This window comes from Cryptomeria japonica, chromosome 10 (genome assembly GCF_030272615.1).
Source record: "Cryptomeria japonica chromosome 10, Sugi_1.0, whole genome shotgun sequence".
Classification (NCBI taxonomy): Eukaryota; Viridiplantae; Streptophyta; class Pinopsida; order Cupressales; family Cupressaceae; genus Cryptomeria; species Cryptomeria japonica.
This window is the reverse complement of record NC_081414.1, coordinates 744,016,615-744,035,940: the sequence shown is the minus strand read 5'-3', so window position 1 is coordinate 744,035,940 and position 19,326 is coordinate 744,016,615. Positions and strand designations below refer to the sequence as shown.

Genomic DNA, 19,326 nt, shown 5'->3' with positions numbered 1-19,326 from the left:
ATTTTCATCTCTTCTAATATAACACTTACTCCCAAGGATTCTGAAATACTTTACAATAGGGGTTTTTTCATTCCACAACTCATAAGGTTTCATAGTATGATTTACTCTTCTCTGTACCCTATTAATAATGTAAACAATATAATGCACAACTTCTTTCCTATATACATTAGCAAAGTTAGCATCTGTCATCATAGTTCTAGCCATCTCAATAACAATCCTATTCTTCCTTTCTACCACACCATTTTTTTTAGGGGTTCTCAAAGAATAAAAGTGTCTTCTAATACCATATTTCTCACAAAAAATATCAAATTTATTTGAAGTATATTCTCCACCTCTATCAAATCTTAAACACTTGATTTTAGCATCAACTTGATTTTCTACCATTGATTTGAACACTTTAAATCTTTCAAAAGATTCAGATTTTTCTTTCAAAATTGTAACCAAATTCATTCTAGAATAATCATCAATAAGTAACATGAAGTGCCTTTCTCCATTAAGTCCTTTTATCCCTATAGGCCTGGAAAAATCTGTATGAACCATCTCCAATGGTCTTGAAGTGGAATACTCCTTGTTCTTGAAACTCCTCTTTGTCTACTTTCCTAATTGACATTCCTTTCACATAGTATTAGTAGGTTTGATAATCTTTGGTAAATCTCTCACTGCTTTAGTAGTACTGATATTTATCATGTTGTCAATGTTGACAATTCCCATCTTTTTATACCATAACTAGCATTCACTACTCTATGTCATAAAACATCTACTTTCACTTGTCTTTTATGAAATAAAAATTTCTATTTGTTCTAGTACCTTATGCTACCATTCTTCTATTTTTTCATTTTCTAATCACTCATTTGGTCTTTTTGAATAAACATCAAAACATTTATTGCCTATTTGACTAACACTTAATATACATCATCAATTTTATGCTTACTATCAATCAAGATACTTCCTATTCCACAAATAGGTGCAACATCCTCTCCTGGAAATTTCACCAATCCACCATCATACTTTATGAGTTTAATGAACTTATTTGTATCTCTAGTCATGTGATTTTAACATACAGATTCAATGATCCACATTCTAGGTTCAACTTTAGCATGCATTACAGTCTTTTCTCTTGCTATCTTTTTGTTACCTTCAACATTAAACTATCTTTTGGACCTATCTTGGTTCTTCTCTTCTATAGAAAAGAATAAATATTCTTCATTCAAGTCCTCACCATCTTCATCCTCAGATAAATGTATCTTCATAGAACATAAACTTATTTTACCTTTATCTCTATTACATACATTTTGAAGCATAATGAACAATTGTACCAAAATTAAATCATTTCAAGAGTAACTTACCTTTGTACTTGTGGCGTCATAAATTGTACACCTTTATTAGGGTTGTCCAATTCCATGATTGGGGTAGAATTTTCCTTAGTGTTACCCATTGCATCTTGAATTTATAAGGCTTCTTTAGGAATTTAATTATTAATTTAATTATATCTAAAGTCCTCTTTCAACAATTCACATATTATAAAATTGAGCCCTTAACCCTAGCCATGCCCCTTTTTATTTTATTTTAATTAATCCTAATAGTGTCTTAATTGTAATCTCCAAGGGACATTTTCGCATATCTAAACATCTTGGATTGACCTACCGTGTTGGATTTGAATTTATAATCACAATATCTCACATTCCTAGAAAATTGGAAAAAAGTCGGTCAGACTAGAATGCTACCATTTTGGTCTCATAAATTTTTCCTTGAATTTTGGGAACTTAATTAGGCAGTAATATAAAGTTAAAATATTTCTTTGTGTCAATTTTTATCGTTTCTAAGCTGGCCTATTAACAAAATTAAAGTTAGGGTTTCACATAAATAGCCTTTTCTTTCCCTCATTTGAGGATCTAAATCGAGCAATTGAAGGAGATCCTTGTGAAGTGAAAGAGAAGGTTTATGTGATATCTACAATCAACAAATTCATCATCAATCAAGTTTGTTGGCTTGATGATGATTGTAATGAATTCATCATATGTTATCATTGATGAAACACATACACACACACACACACATATTCATATTGTCTACCAGTGTAACTTCAAAGTTGTTTATATACTACAACCTGTATACTAGAGGTTTATTTCTAACCGATACTTGGTGACAACTAGTATATATATGGAGACAACTAGTGGATATACATAAATTGACAACAATATGAAGATCTAGCGGAGATTATCACAGGAGCATCAAGGATAACAGTTTATATGTTTAACTCCAACCGGTATTGATTGTTCCAATTGATATTCACTGATTATGTGATGAGTTATTACAAGTCGTGATGAGTTATCCTTACCGACAATATTTGGCGGTATTTTTGTGATGAGTTATGATCACTTGACTAGATACACTGCACCTAGGTAATTGTGTTATAATTTCTAGAGGCCGACATGAAATCTAAAATATCTATATAATGACATCACAATGAATTATTTTGTATGAGTGAAAGTGATATGCTATGTGCAAAGGAAGAAGTGTTAAGTTGCAAAGTATGTTGTTAAAGAGGAGTTAAGTGTGTAGAAGAGGATCTATACAAGCAATTTTTGCTACTACTAGATCACATCACCTATTGTTTTCTAATCACTGCAATAGTCAAATCCCCTAACCAGGTAAGCTCTAACGAGCTTTATTGTTCAAATCCTCTAACCGGGTGATCCATTAGTTTAGATTTAGAAATCCTCCACCGACGTTACTCCTTATAGGGTACTACCTTTTACAAGGTATAGCTTTTAAGTAAGCTTTGGGATCTTTAACAAAATTCGCTCCTAGCAAAGCATTTGTAGACCCTAACCAATCAACTATCTATCATTGTAGATAGTTAGCTTGTGAGTCTCATCTCACCGTGGTTTTTACCTATTTGGGATTTCTACATATAAACACTTGTGTTATGGTGGATGTTGTTATATCATTTTTTATTGCATGCATATTGTTTAACAAACTTGTTAAGTTTATCTACCAATTAGTAATAAAAAGTAGTACTATTTTTGGTGTCACTGATTCACCCCCCCCCCATTTTAGTGCTTTACAAGTCCATCAATTGGTATCAGAGCCTAACTTCCTTAAATCCTAATCGCTTGGAAGAAAACCTTAAAGCTATCATGGGGGATATGAGCTACTTTGAGATGGCTAGAGAGCTTGAGGCTAGTAGGAATGAGCTTGAGACCCTAAGGGTCAAACTGAAAGCTTCTCAAGTCAAAAGAAGAGAGATAACTTAACAACTATTAGAAATATCTGATAATAGTTCTTCAGATGAGGCCAATATTGATGCTTTAGCTGAGGAAGTTGAAAAACTAAACAATGAAAAGCTAAATCTGAGGAGAGAGCTAGAAGGTCCTACTATCTGCATGAGTCAGGAACTGGAAGCCAAGAGAACTGCTGAAGATATCACCAAAGAAAGAGATCATGAGATTACCAAAATCAAGCGAGATAATGCTACTTTGCATGAGAATTTGAATGCAAAAAGAGAAGAAAAAGATAACCTACAACTAGATCTTGAATTAGCATCATCTCTGAGAGAGAACCCATGAAAACATAATGAAGATCTCATCAGACAGCTCACTGAAGCAAATGGGAAATTGGAAAAGTTCAATAGAAGTTATATCTTGGTAGAAAAACAAATTCAATCACAAAGGATGAATGGTGATACCTTTGTACTAGGTTTTCACACATCTGAAAAAGGTGAATCCTCTGGTACCAAGAGCAACACTCTTAAGAATAAATCTGCTCCTAAGGTCAAAAAGCCTACCGGTAAGGTCTTTAAACCTGTTTGTTTTGTTTTCCATAAACTTGGTCACACTGCAAATTTTTGTGGAGACAAACCTAATAGAAATGCAAGATACAATAATAATGCTAGGTATGTGTCCAAGAAATTTGAAGGTCATTGCTTCACATGTAAAATGTATGGACATAGTGTTGAACACAGAATACCACTGAGAGGGGGAGTGAATCAGTGGTTTCTAACTATTTGTCTTTATTGAACTAATTTCAGACAATCAACTATTTACTTAACCACTAAACAGTCATACTAGTAATGCAAGAGAGAAAAACAAAGAGATCATTTACACACAAGAGAGTCACATCACCAGATTTACAAGGAAAACCCAATATGGTAAAAACCTCGGTGAGAAGAGCTGCTGGAGACTATTGCTCCAATCCAGCTTCACCTTAAAAGTAGAACTTGTTAGCCATATTTTGATTCCCAAATTTCAAAAAACAGCCAATTGGCAAATATAAGCCACTAAAAAAATCACTATTTTTCTCAGAGTGGCAATCATGTATCAAATCTTATGTCATGAAGTCAGGCGACACATAAAGTATTCCAAAAGTTTCCTTTATGAGAACATCCTGAATCAAATTTCCTTTAACTTGATTTAGGCACCAACTATTCCCTGATCTTCCTTTGTCATTTCTTCTTCCTTGAGCCGCAATCAGTCAGATGCAATCCCTTGATTTGTGGTTTCCTTCATTAATGATGATTATCTGTTTCATTAACCCTTTCGATGAAGCTTCACCAACCACAACACACTTGCCACCTCAGCTCCACATGGCATCACACCAATCAAGACATGGCCTACTAACACACAATTGGTTCGGCAAGCACATGTCAGTAAGACCCTTGGCCAGTAGAGTGTTCTTCTATTAATCGGTAGTGTTAGGACCCAGAGGCAACTGAGAGTGGGGGTGAATCAGTTGTCTAATAATTTCAACCCAAATATACTTTAACCAAACTTGATACTTAATACTGGTAAACCAAACTTAATGCTGGTAAAAAGATTAACAGTTAATAACAGTACCAGTGAAACTTAATGCATGAAACAAAATAAGAAACAATATCCACAACACATAACACAAAGATTTGTACGTGGAAACCCTGTGAGGGGAAAAACCATGGTGAGAAACCTTATCCACAATCAAATGATACTACTGTAGATAGTATGTGTATACAAATGGGGTCTGCACATGCAAATAGGCCAGCTACCTAGAGCTCACTGCTCAATCAAAAAATGAGTCACACTAACTACAATTGGATGATTAAATCGAATGATAATGTACTGCTCAAAGTAGCATCTCCAATGTTGGATTCAGTACCAGTTAAGCTCTGATTGTCTCCTTCAAACCTTCCTTGAATCTTCAAATGATGTCTGCGTGAGTAGCTCTGCTTATATTCACATATACCAAATATCACAACCTTCTAATATCTTATTGCATCTCTTATTATCAATCTCACAATTGAGATCTTCCATATATATCAAAACCTAAGACCAAATGTGTAGGTCGGCTTACTAAGAATAATATAATAAAATCTATTACAAGTAAGTCAAGATGTGATGCATCATGTTGGCTCAACAAAAATATTAATTGATTAAACCATCTCCATAATGTGTCGTGCTGATCTGGAGTAGATAATGCTTTTTGGTCCATAACCTAGACCCATTTGCCGGTAAACAATAAATATGTCAACTTGATTAGACCAATAACCAAATCATCAAAACCAAGTGTCCAAACCATGTCTTCGACATAACCAAGTGATCTCTAGATGATAACAAGTCATCCTCAGTGCTGGTGAACAATATAACCTATTGGTGAAATAGATACTGGTGACTATGCATAAGTCACCAAGTCTTGCCAGTGAACATAACCAAAGATCTGAGAAGGATAAGTATTGATAAGTGTTGATATCAATGATAAAATCAATTCAACATATCCATAATACCAACAATCTCCTCCTTTGGCACTGATGGCAACACAAGATGGAAAAGCCATCTAAGTACCAAAGCAAAAATGCCAAAAACCAAAAACCAACAATCTCTAGAATAGATCAATACCAAAAATCAAAATACAGAATATCTCTCCCCTTAGGATAATGATTCCTAAATACAAAGTTTTTCCTTAGATATCTCTCCCCCTTTGACATCGAATGCCAAAGCAATAAAAATACTAGATAAAACCAGTTCATAGAGCTAATTACAAATACCAACTACTCCCCCTGAGATGTAGCTCTCCTCCATCAAAGCAAGAAAAAAGGTTTCTCTGTAAATTCTGTCGGTTTGATGCCAAGCATCAACTGTCTAAGTCTCTGCTGGTGAGGGTATAACCCCAAGCTGCTCTCTAAGATATTCAAATGTTTCCTTAGGAAAAGGCTTAGTAAAGATGTCTGCAATCTGCTCTTTAGTATTCACATAAACCAATCTTACTTCTTTTTCTTCTATATTCTCTTTCAGATAATTGTATTTGATAGAAACATGTTTAGTTTTAGAGTGAAATATCAGATTCTTAGATATATCAATTGTTGTTGAATTATCACAATAGATGATTATACGTTCTTTGCATTTTACCTTTATGTCCTTCAACATTTGTTTAATCCATAATACCTAAGTACAATTGGTTGTTGTTGCAACATATTCTGATTCTGCTGTTAATAATGATGTACAACTTTGTTTCTTGCTCAACCATGAAATCAATCTGCTACCAAGAAAGAATGCCTCGCCAGTGGTGTTCTTTCTGTCATCTACATCTCCTGCCCAATTAGCATCGGTGTATGCACATAAATCAAAATTTTCATCTTTAGGATACCATAAACCAAGATTTGTTGTGCCTTGTAATTACCGGAAAATACTTTTTACTGTTGATTCATGATTTTCTCTAGGATTACTCTAAAATCTTGAAACAATACACACTGCATTCATTATATCAGGTCTTGTTTGTGTCAAATATAGTAAACTTGCAATCATAGATTTGTATCTTGTCGGATTAACGGGAGCTGAATCATCTTTCAATGATATTTTATCAGTTGTAGTCATAGGAGTACTTACCGGTTTAGAGTTTTCCATACCAAATTTCTTTAGTAATTCCTTCAAATATTTTGATTGACATAAGAATATACCTTTATCAGTCTGAGAAATCTGCAATCCTAAAAAGAATTTTATCTCCCCAATCATAGACATTTCAAATTCTTCCTACATCTTGTTAGAAAAGTCTTTACACAATCCATCTTCTCCTCCAAAAATGATGTCATCAACAAAAACTTCAATAACCAAAATGTCTTCATTAGTAACTTTGAAATATAAGTTACTTTCAGCATTACCTTTAGTGTAACCAAGTTTTATAAGATATTTGTCCAATCTAGCATACCAAGCTCTAGGAGCTTGCTTCAATCCATATAAAGCTTTCCTTAACCTGTAAACCATATCCTTGTCATTTGTCAATGAAAATCCATTAGGTTGTTCAATGTAAACTTCCTCCTCAAGATCACCATTTAGAAATGCACATTTAACATCCATTTGATATAATTTATAGTTTTTGTGTGCTGCAAATCCAAGAAATAATCTGACTACCTCAATTCTAGCTACTGGTGCAAAGGTTTCATTGTAATCAATTTCCTCTTTCTGTGAATATCCCTTACACACTAAGTGTAAAGATGATAAAGAAATGATTATAACTTGAGATAGAGATGCGGGATGATGTTGTACACCTAGAATTAGCAGTAAAATGTCGAGACGAATCTCCCCTATAAATTTGAGTAAAAGTTGTCAAGACTGGGTTGCAAGTGTACTTGGTCCTCCAAAAAATTCGTACACCGAAAAGGGTTTTTCCATCTCTGAAAATGAAGTCTAAACCTACAATTATAGCTGCACACTTGCAACCTACACATAGAAAAGAGAGAAATTGTTGTTAGAATTGGGGGTTTTCCTTTAAGTCAAACCCCAGTTTGCAATTAACCAAACGATGAAAAATACTTGCAAGTAAATGAAAGGAAATGTTTGAAGTAGAATTAACCTCAAGAGAGTATGCAATTGAAATGTAGATAGAGTTGTTTGAAAGGATATGTGAAGTTGAATGCTCTGAATGTTGATAGGGATCTCCTCTTCAATTGTTGAATCCTTGACTTGAATGCAACACCTAGTCTTGAAAGGAGACTTGAGATGCTCAATGGATGCTTGAATACTTGGATGCTTGAATTCCTTAAATCTTGAATGCTTGATTTCATCTATTGAACTTATTGAATCATATGTGAATGGGTGGGGAAAGTGCATCTTATATACTTGCCAATTAGGGTTATTTAACTAATTTTTCATCTTAGGCCGACATAGGGAAACTTTTCCTGCTTTGCAATTGTCAAGCCCAATGGAGGGAATAGGCAAAGGGGACCCAAAATAGGGTAGGGATAGGGGCACCACCCTGCTATCCTGCCCTAATTCAAGATAGGAAGTGCAAGAGAGAAGTGCAAGGTGCAAGGAAATGCATGTTTCAGGAGGTATGAGCATGTCTTGGGTCTCCAATCAGGCTTAGGGATTCATTCACCATTGTGAAGACCCAAATACAGTCAAAAATTGCAAGGTTGCAATTTTATAATACTATATTTAGTAGTGGGAGTATAAGCGTACGCCAATACTACTAGTAAAGTACAAGGAAACAAGATTGAAAAACTTTAACCACATCAAGGAGGAAAGATACACCATGCCCCTAATGGACTAAGGATCCTATGACTTTGATTGACAAATTTTAAGGGAAGATCAAGAGAGAGAGAACTATGACTGCAAGTAGCATGGTTCTGCCTACTATGAGTCATGAAAAAGAAAGGGTACCAAAAATTACAAAGAAAAATCAAGTTCACTAAGTAACTTTAAGTATCCATAAGGAAAATATGAGCGGAGTGTATGCCCCCACATTAAAGAGATTGTGCACACCTTATTGGGAGTGATTTCTTTAAGGTGGGATACACCCAAGAAAAAAAGAGAAAGGGAGCACGTTATCGCAAGGATTTAGCCACCAATCGAGGAATAAACCCAAGGATAATGAACACAAAACACAAAGAACAAGGTGGCTTCATTTTCCTCAGGGTCAGTATGTTATATGATAGCTCATGTATATCATGTATATATGCATAGAATAGTTGTCATTCCCCAAAGAAAGGAAACTACCTTGGAGGAAAGGGATTACAAGTGTCTTTTGAGCCAACATTAAGGAGACCAAAAGAGATCTCAATTCTTTGCATCATCCTCAAGTAGACATTACTAGGGAAAATAGAAGAACATGAATACACATAGAAGAATGGTCACAAAAGAGAAAGAAAAGAGAGAGAGGTAGAGGATCTATGGTGCTAATGTAGCTAGTCTAGCATGACATCTACCTCCTGATCTTGTTGATCACTATTTTGGGAAGGTAGGAAAAATACCAGAGAAGCAACATCGAGCACAATAGATGGAGATATCACGAGATCCAAACAAGGACTATGCTCATGTGCTAAGTCTCTTTGTTTGAATCTAGGAGCTAGGATTAAGGCTTTGGAAAATTCTAGAGATAAATGTTTGTCAACATCAACATATTCATATTCACTATCATAAGCATTACGAGTTGTATTGCCATCATGAATAACATTTTTACCTATTTCTTCATCAAGATTTATAAAAAGAGAAGCTCTAACATGAATAGAAGTAAAATCATCACGTGTTATTTGCAACTTATGTTTTGGAGATGTAGGTTCAACATCTTGCTGAGGAGAAAATGGAATCATGTCAACTATTGTAGTTTTGGGAGATTGAATATTTTGAGGAACAACTTCATGAGCTCAAGCATGATGCTTTTGTCAGCATTCTCTCGCACAACGATTTCGTCGAGTCTTAGCAGAAGGTTGAGAAGAAGGAGGATTATTTGTTGAAGGAGGAATGTTTGTTAAAGGATGAATATTCTCATCTTTTGTAGCTAGAGGTTTAGGTTGAGTTAGTTTAGGTTGAACAAGAGGGGATGCAGGTCTCTTCTCTCTATAAGAGCAAGGAGGTGGAACTGCACCATATAAAGGAGGAATGTTTGGTGTAGGAAGGAGACCAGGTCCATCATGAGAAGGAGGTACAGGTCTAACCTAAGGAAGAATATTATTGTTCATCTTAGGAGAAGGCATAGTTTCATCCATAGGAATAGATTGGGAATCTTCCTTAGGAGGAAGATTAGTTCTATCTGTTAGGGGAAGAACTTCATCTTCAAGAATGATGGGACTATAAAGTTATGGAGTCCTAGGTTGGCTTAAGGATAAGATCATATATTTCTTCCATTTTTGATAAGATTGAAAAAGAGCATCACTTCTCGGTGGAAGAGATTAAAATTGTTGAGGCCAAAAGTAATGAATACCTGGGCTTATCTCGGTTGGTCAAAATAAGCTATCGTTAATAGTTATGATTTCTCCATTGTGGGGAAATTTCAAACACTTATAGATTGGAGAAGCAATAGCCTTCATGAAAGATAGCCAATGGTAGCTTAACTTCACATGAAATTATTCAGATGAAGGAATGATAACAAAATTGACATCCATAGATTTAGTGTGAACCTCAATAGGGAGTGTGATAGAACCAATGGAAGGACAAGAAAATGTTCGTAGTGGGCTAGCGTCCCTCGCGGGGATTCACAACATGGTTTAACAACCTATTGTGGATTCTATAAGTCTAGTGGTTGTATCGGGAATTGATAGGTCGATCTTTTGGTGCAACGAAAACCCTAGCTTGTAACAAGTGGTATCAAAACTTGGTCACATGTTCGAATCATGTAGGCCGTGACGAGTGATGTTGGGAAGGGGATTTTTGGCAGTGGGCCATCGTGCCTCATGGGGATTTGTGACATGGTTTAATAACCTCCTGTGGATTCTATAAGTCTAGTGGTTGTATCGAGCATTGACATGTCTATCTTTTGGTGCAACGACAACCCTAGCTTGTAATAGAAAATCCATCAAATAACTTAACAACCACATTAGTATCATCATATATTGGTTTATGCAAATTTAAAGTATAAATATATTCCTCAGTGATGACATTAACCATGCAAGAGGGATCAATAAGAACACCACAACAAGGTTTGTCTTGAATCTTCACAACTATGTATAAGGGGCCATTAGGTGCTCTAATGGTCTCACTAGTGTCAAATGTGATACATGGATCCTTAGGTGTTTTTTGTTTTAATCACGTTAGAGGTATGTTCAGAGGGAGAGAAAGAGGTATGTTCAGTCTCAATCACGTTAGAGGTATGAGAGGGTAAAGGATTAGTAAAAATATTAAGATTTTGATTAGGAGGAGCTACTAATTTTTTTCCCTTATCATTCACACCTACCACATATATAGTATTATTATCAATTAGGTCCTAAATATTACTTTTTAATTCAAAACATTTCTTAGTATCATGACCATATTGACGATGAAATTGAAAAAAAAGAATTATTATTAGAGTAAGGTGAGGTTGCCTTAGAAGTGTCAATTGGTTTTATTGGAGGAAGTTTGATAACATTTCTTTGTAACAACTCAGACATAATACTATGTAAAGATTCATTCAAAGGAGTAAATTGTCTTTCTCTTTTGAATAGTTTAGAAATAGGAGGAACACATTGTTGTTGTTGATGGTGTCATTGAATTTGATGAATCCTTTGCTCAGTTTGAACTTCGCAAATGGTTGTTGAGCACTATCACCCTTATCACTTGGAGCCATAGGAGTGGATTGCTCCAACTGACTCATAGTCAGTTGATAATTGTGAAGTGTTGTGCACAACTACGGAAAGGAAGTAAACTTAGAAAGGAGAAGTTTGTCTCTAAACTCTTTTTGAAAATTAGAAATAAAAATTCTTTGAATGTTGTTATCAGGAACTTGAAAATAAATTTGAGAACACAAATGCTTATATCTACCAATGAAATTGGTCACTTTTTCTTTAACACCTTGTTTATAATGCATTAAATTAGTCAAAATAATTTTAGGACATATGTTGTTTTGAAATTGTTGAATAAAAGCATTTTCTAATTGTTGAAAAGAAGTAATAGAATAAGAAGGCAAAGAGCAATCCCATTATAAAGCCTTATCTCTTAATGTTCTAGTAAACAATTTGGCAAGCAATCTTTGATCATAAGCAAAGTTAGTATTCAAAGTTTGAAATATTTTGACATGTGTTAAAGGATCACTTTTTCCATTATAAAGTTCCAATTGAGGGACTTCAACATGTTTAGGAGGGACAACTCTAACAATATCAAGAGAAAGTGGGCTTGCAACATCAAATGTGGGCACACTAAATTTGGATTGACTCATAGAAGAAATTTGTTGTTGCAATGATGACACAGTTTGAGAAAGGTTATTAATGGTTGCTTCGGTTGAAGAATTTATGTTATACATGTTTGATTCAGAAGGTGGTGTGATATAGTTGAAAGAAGGAATTGATTGAGAATAAGGTGGTGGAACACTATGGTAAGTAGGCATAGGCAATGATTGAGTAGGAAACGGGACACTAAAAGGAGGGATAGAATGATTGGATTAATTGCCCCCTTGTGTTAGATTGAATGGTTGAGAGACAAGAGGAATACTTATTGAAGGCAAAGATAAAGATGGAGGATTAATTGAAGAAGAGGGATTGCCCCCATGACTAATGGTTGTAGGTATGACATTTTGAGTTGATGTAGCCATGATGTTTGAAGTGAAAGTAGGAACACTAGTCATTGAAGTGGTCAAAGGAATAAAATGATTGATTTCTATAGAAGGTTGTGAATAACCTAAGTTCTCAGCACAACTCTTAATAGGCATAACATTAGAATAAAAAATATAGGCAATCCCATGCAATATATCAATTCCATTCTTTTCACTTTGAATCATGCATTTTAGACCTTCAATTAATGGAAGAGCTTCACTATTAGGATATTCTTGGGACATCCATTGTTGAAAGTTGTCAAATTGATTGTCTAATGTTGAAAGTTGATCCTTGGAAACTCTAGTCAAAGCTTCTTCTTCATCATTGCAAGCATCAATTGGGTAGATAGGAATGTTATTAGGATGAGAAGAATTAGCATTATCCTCATTGAAGAAGTCACTCAAATTAGGCTCCATCTCTTTGGGAATTAAACCTTGGGAAGCCTTAATTCTAATGCTTCCTCCAATGAGGATAGTATAGGTAGGACTAATTGTGGTAAAAATCATGCACTGGAGGGAAAATTTTAATTTTGAATTTGGGGAAGAAAATTTGCAAAATTGAATAATGCAAAAATGATGATTATACAATTTGAACTTTGTTGAAAGAAGAAATGACACAATTTCCAAAATAATTTATGGTCAATGAAAAGAAATTAAAATTTTAAAATTAGGGCCAATGAGATACCACTTAATTTTAAAATTAAAATTAACAAAATTAGTATTTTTAAAATCAGGGCAGATTCTAATTAACCACTTAATTTTAAATATTTCCTTGAAAGTTGTGATGTTGAAATTGGGAAGTATTTTTTATTTTAGAGGGATCAAAATTCGACAAAATCAACCACTTTTCTGGATTTAAGCAATTAAATATAGTCATAACAATCTCCCAAAATTTCGGGAAAAAAGTCGAGGACCAGTTGAAAGTGCATCTGTTCCCCCCAACTTTTTCGAAATTTTTTAGGGATGAAAGTTACGATGATTTAAAGTTAACCCTAAAAAATTGGTTGATTTTACAAAGTTTAGATGGGCGAAATTGAGGTTTGAATGTCAAAATAGGACCCTATTAGGGTTTTGAAAAAGACAAGAAATTGAATTGCAAATTTGAAAAAGGTCAAACCTAATGGATAGGGCCACCTTGAATAATATTTAGAAAACTAAAATTGATTGAAATTGATTGAAATTTGTATAAAATCCAAGTAAATTTAAATATTAGAGTTTTAGGACCTAACCACTGAATTTTGAAATTTTGAATTTTGGAAAAAGGAGTGAAATTGAAATTTTGAATTTTAGGCAAGAAGACATATCTGAAAATAGTTCCAAATCTGAAAATTAAATGTAAATCCAATGTTTGCACAAATTCAAGTTGATTTTTGAAAATTTGGGTTTTGCAAACTAACCACTTAATTTTGTAAATTTGATTTGCAAATTGAACAAGACAATGAAGAAATTGAATTTGACAAGCAATGCAATTTTGAGATTTAAAACGATAGATAGCAATTTTTGCAAAACACAAGTTCAATTATAATTTTAACAACTAGGGTTTTGAATGAATTAACCACTAAGTTTTGCAAGAAAATTAAACTTGTAAATGAAAAATATGCAATAATTTTGAATGTAAAGCATGTAAGATGTCGGGTTCACCAAAATGTAATGTGGTGAAAAAGGGTGATGAGGAGAACAAGTGGAAAGCTTTACTCTCCTTAGAAAAGGAGTGAAAGTTTCACAAAGGATTCCCTTGAACCTCTCGCACACATTATGTTTAAAAGAGGGGGGCGAAATCACTAGATCCAATCTCAATGGAAAGATATTGAATGCTAAGTGAATTGACAATGAATTTGGAAAGTAAAGTAACCCTCTTTTAAAATAGACAAGTTGAATTAAGCAATTTGAGACTAAGTGTAAAGATGATAAATAAATGATTATAACTTGAGATAGAGATGTGGGATTAAGTTATGCACCTGGATTTAGCAGTAAAATGTCGACGCGAAGCTCCCCTACAAATTTAAGAAAAAGTTGTCAGGACTAGGTTGAAAGTGTACTTGGTCCTCCAAAAAATCCGTGTGCTGAAAAGTCTTTTTTTATCTCTAAAAATGAAGTCTAAACCTACAATTACAGCTAGGCACCTGCAACCTATACACAGAAAAGAGAGGAAATGTTGTTGGGATTGGGGGTTTGCCTTTAGGTCAAACCCAGGTTTGGAATTAACCAAATGATGAAAAATACTTGCAAGTAAATGAAAAGAAATGTTTGAAGTAGAATTAACCTCGAGAGAGGATGCAATTGAAATGTAGATAGAGTTGTTTGAAAGGATATGTGAAGTTGAATGCTTTGAATGTTGATAGGGATCCCCTCTTCAATGGTTGAATCCTTGACTTGAATGCAACACCTAGCCTTAAAAGGAGAGTTGAGATGCTCAATGGATGCTTGAATACTTGGATGTTTGAATGCTTGAACACTTGAACACTTGAACACTTGATTTCGCCTATTGAACTTATTGAACTCATGTGTGAATGAGAGGGTAAAATGCATCCTATATACTTGCCAATTAGGGTTATTTAACTGATTTTTCATCTTAGGCCGAAATAGGGAAACTTTTCCTGCTTCGCAATTGTCAAGCCCAATGCAGGGAATAGGAAACAGGGGCCCAAAATAAGGCAGGGACATGGGCACCACACCCCTGTCCTACCCTAATTCAGGATAGGAAATGCGAGAGAGAAGTGCGACGTGCAAGGAAATGCATGTTCTAGGAGGTATGAGCATGTCTCGAGTCTCCAATCAGTCTTAGGGAGTCATTCGCCAATGTGAAGATCCAAATGCGATCGAAAATTACAAGGTCACAATTTTATGACGTTACAATTATAAATACATTCTTTCAATTCAAAAAAGTTTAAGCCAAGATTAAGAGACTAATCCATATGTGCTGAAATAATTTAGTTCTATAAAATAGATTATGAACATGACATATAGATTATGAAAACTCAAATTCTGGTTATTGGAATTTGCATGATTTCAATAATATAAAAATTTCTAGTCAATTATGCATATCTCCTTATTGGGCTTTCAAAGGTCATGTTTTACAAGTTTGAATATCTATATATCTTAAAACAATACTCTTTTCTTATATATTTTTTAAGCCATATGGTATAGATTGTGTAATTTTTTTCTAGACATGTTTGGCACTAATAAAATATCTTCTGATTTAAAATATAATTAGTATGCTATATAAATAGATAACACTCGTAACATTACTAATTATGTTTGAGGATTTTGGATAATACTATAAATAAATATTAGCCATGAGATAAAATAATATTATATTTGTAGGTTAAAATTTAGCTACTTAAGTCTACAACTCTAGTAATTTTGTGCAAAACCTTATAATCGTGCATAAATACTATTTTAGATTTTAGTGGAATCAGTGCAACTTTACAACAACTAACATATTACCTTCATATTAATTTACGTGATAAATCCTTGAAGAACAAAGTAAATCCCATCTCTTAAATAACAAAAAGATTTCAGTATTTAGATTATGTATCAACTAAGATGCAAGGGATGAGAATGTAAGCCCTTCTGAGACTGAAGACCAAATATACTCCATGTTAAGGTCTTTATTGGTGATCATCTCTCTTTCATCTCTAGAACATCCTGTGCTTTTTGTGTAAAAAAAAAAGACTATCAAGCATGCTTTCTTGTTCTACCCCATGCTCGACGCTTGTGGAAATACCTTTTTTCCAACCTCCCATCTCTTTTTTTCCACGTCGGTCCTAGAATGTTGCACTGCTCAAGCTTTTCTCACTTATATATTATCACAAACCTTTTGCCACAATTTTTTGAACATTTGAAAATTTCACCGCCTAGCTACCTTCTGGCACACTTCTTATACCATTCATATGGAAGCTTTATCATCTGTCTAAATCTCTCTACATCCGTCTTTTACGTTCCTCCGTCCAATCCAATGCTGATTTCATACCATACTGAAAAAGATACAAAATCAGTTCAGTGCTTTTGATACAAGAATGACAGGTGTTGATTACAGGAAGGATGATATCACTAGTCTTCCAAATGGATTGACTCTTTGGAGATAAGTTCTATCGGGATGCTGAACCTTTTGTTGGTCGCTTCATCTACCACCATAATGGTGCAGTGTTGACTAGATAGTGCTCATTGATGAAAAATCATATAAAAGGAGAGTTAAATCAGTCGTTAAATTAGATTGTGTTATGCTATGTTTATGGTCATTACATGTTGCTCTGTTTACGGAACCTGCTATGTTTCTATGTGAGAGATGCTCTTCTTGCTTTCAAGAGTGAGTATTAAATTGACTCAGCTGCAGCCAAGAAATTGTGGTCTTCGAGGAGGTTTAATTGCTGTGACTGGCATGGAGGTTTAAGGAAATCAATACTCTTCCCATGTCATCCTAATGTGCTTCTCCAGTAAGTATTTTATCCTTTCAAGCTGCTTTATCTAGCTTTGTTCCAATTAAAATATATGATTCACTTGAACCTAAGCTGTAATTATTTCACTGGCATTCTACCAACAAGACTTTTTGGTCTCCGAAAAGTGAGATATTTGGCTCTCAAACAAAATTGATTTGGAAGAGAATTTCCTATGAAGTTAATTCTTGTGATTAGTTTTCAAAAAACGCATACAGAAAATACACAAATTTTGACTCTGAATGTCTCTGCAGAAATTTCAGTGCCTTCTGTGAGCTGGAAGCAAATGTTTGAAAGATAAAAACCCATTGATGATGAATGCCTCCAAGATTCAACAGTTCCAACTGTTGATAATGAATCTTAAAAAGTCTTCTGAGATTGCCTTTGAACCATGATTACTCTGATTCAGCAACTTGCTGAAACTGTTTCCTTATTTACGATTTACTGATGTAATTTTTTATTCCAAATTCTTATTTCAATTAAAAAATTTATATATTTTCGCTCAAAACATTTAAATATATCACTTAAATTGAACAAATAGTTTAAACCTCTTAATCCTTTTCTTAAAATCTTATCCCATTTAATACATTGCTTTCCTTTCATTTAACATTTTTTAATTGAACGTTAATAATTAATTATAATGGACTCAGAAACCATATAGAAAGGATGTAGAAAACTGGATATTCTATACGAGAGTAACATTTTCATCATAAGGAACAATTACTCCCTTTTGGTTATGTACAGAGATTTATGCTCGTATAGTGCATAGAATGAGAACAGTGAACCAAGTATATTTCGAGTTATCATAGCAGCTTACAATCTGAGTAATGGACATATGAAGAGTGATCTTTGCAAGTAGAGGAACACAATATCATGAGATATCCTAAAAGCAACACGTTTCTTTAGGAAATCAATAATCCTCCCCAAAAGTAAATATAGGATTGTTTAGATGATAAATCAGTCGAGATGTATGAAGACGTACTTTAACTTAAGATAAACCAAGTCACTAAAGTAGCTGAAGATCTAATCTAGATTAAAGAGGATTTTTACATGCCAAATTTAATAATATATTCTACAGGTTACATCTTCACTTCATCAATCCCGACAGCTATTAAAATTTCTAATTAAATTTGTGATACAAATTTATTCATTCTGCAAAAACTGCAATCAATTTAATAACATTTTTGACATAAGTTATTTACGGTCGCCCACCGTACACAACAAATAGGGTTCACATTTCCAACAATCCTCTTCTAAATCCTCTTCCATTGCTATGTGAGAGCTTAGAAATAGACGAGGTGTTAGCATGACATGATCTTCTAAGTAAATATGATGTTGCATGAAACGAAAATATCAATTCATTCTCCTATTATAATTGTAAAAATTCGGTATACTAATAAACTGTGTTAATTATTCGCATCTCACTCAGTTTGGATTATTCTTTTCCTGCTATTTATAATTCTTCCCATAATTAACAGCCGATTGTAGTGTATCATTCTATTCAATTTAAATATCAGAACAATAATCAAATTTAACATTGACAGAAATGAAAAGGGTGCTTGTGTTCCATTATAAATTTGTATTCCAGTAGAACAATTTCAGTTCAATGAATTCATATAATCCTACTATCTTTGTTCAGAATGGATTCTTGCATAGAACTGAAATAACATGCTTATCATAGCTAATATCAGAGCTACAGAAAGACTACGTTCGTTATTTCCAAAACAGGAAAGTTTAAGAGGGTCAAAACCCTCCACCTACACCAGCTCCACCGCCGAAGCCGCCACCTCCACCAGCTCCTCCTCCAAAACCGCCTCCTCCTCCTGCGCCTCCCCCAAAGCCTCCGCCAACGCCTCCTCCAGCACCTCCTCCAGCTCCCCCACCGGCTCCTCCACCGAATCCTCCTCCTGCACCACCACCAAGGCCTCCTCCAGCACCACCTCCAGCACCACCACCGACACCTCCACCAATGCCTCCTCCGGCACCGCCACCGCCGCCGAACCCTCCACCACCACCGAAGTTATCTGTTTCATATACAGTTGTCTTAAGACTTCTGCCCTCACCACCAACTATTACACTCACCACAAGCATTGAAATAACCAGCATTCCACATTGCTTGAGCTTGGAAGCCATCTTTTCTACCTGCCTCGGCAATAATACTCTTCACAAAGACTTTGCACTTGCTAGATTGCCTTTATATAGTTAATCGGGTGCAGAGAAATCGAAGTCTAAAATGGTGTCGCAACTTAGCCTACCATATTGCATTTAATGCCTCACCAAACTCACTTGTAGTCAATGTCATTATTATGCATTCTGATTTCCATTAAGGCTGAAACCAACCAATGCCGCGTCAATCTGGAATATTGCATTGAAGTGAAGAGACATAATGGCGGATACATCGAAATAACATCACAGTAGCTTG

General features: G+C 34.6%; 1 protein-coding gene across 1 annotated transcript; it reads left to right on the top strand.

The window, feature by feature from the left end:
* The first annotated feature begins 8,686 nt into the window (after nt 1-8,686).
* LOC131859176 (leucine-rich repeat extensin-like protein 3) lies at nt 8,687-19,110 on the top strand. The gene is made up of 4 exons (XM_059212738.1): nt 8,687-8,701; nt 15,699-15,724; nt 16,777-16,855; nt 18,646-19,110. Exons 1-4 carry the CDS (start codon nt 8,687-8,689, stop codon nt 19,108-19,110), a joined length of 585 nt encoding a protein of 194 aa, XP_059068721.1.
* Nucleotides 19,111-19,326: the final 216 nt, after the last annotated feature.

Excerpts from the sequence above, each read along its gene's own strand:
- LOC131859176 (XM_059212738.1), top strand. Across the intron at positions 15,725-16,776 it reads CTCGTAACATTACTAATTAT|AGTGAGTATTAAATTGACTC; the intron begins GTTTGAGGATTT and ends CTTGCTTTCAAG. Across the intron at positions 16,856-18,645 it reads TTGCTGTGACTGGCATGGAG|GGTCAAAACCCTCCACCTAC; the intron begins GTTTAAGGAAAT and ends AAAGTTTAAGAG.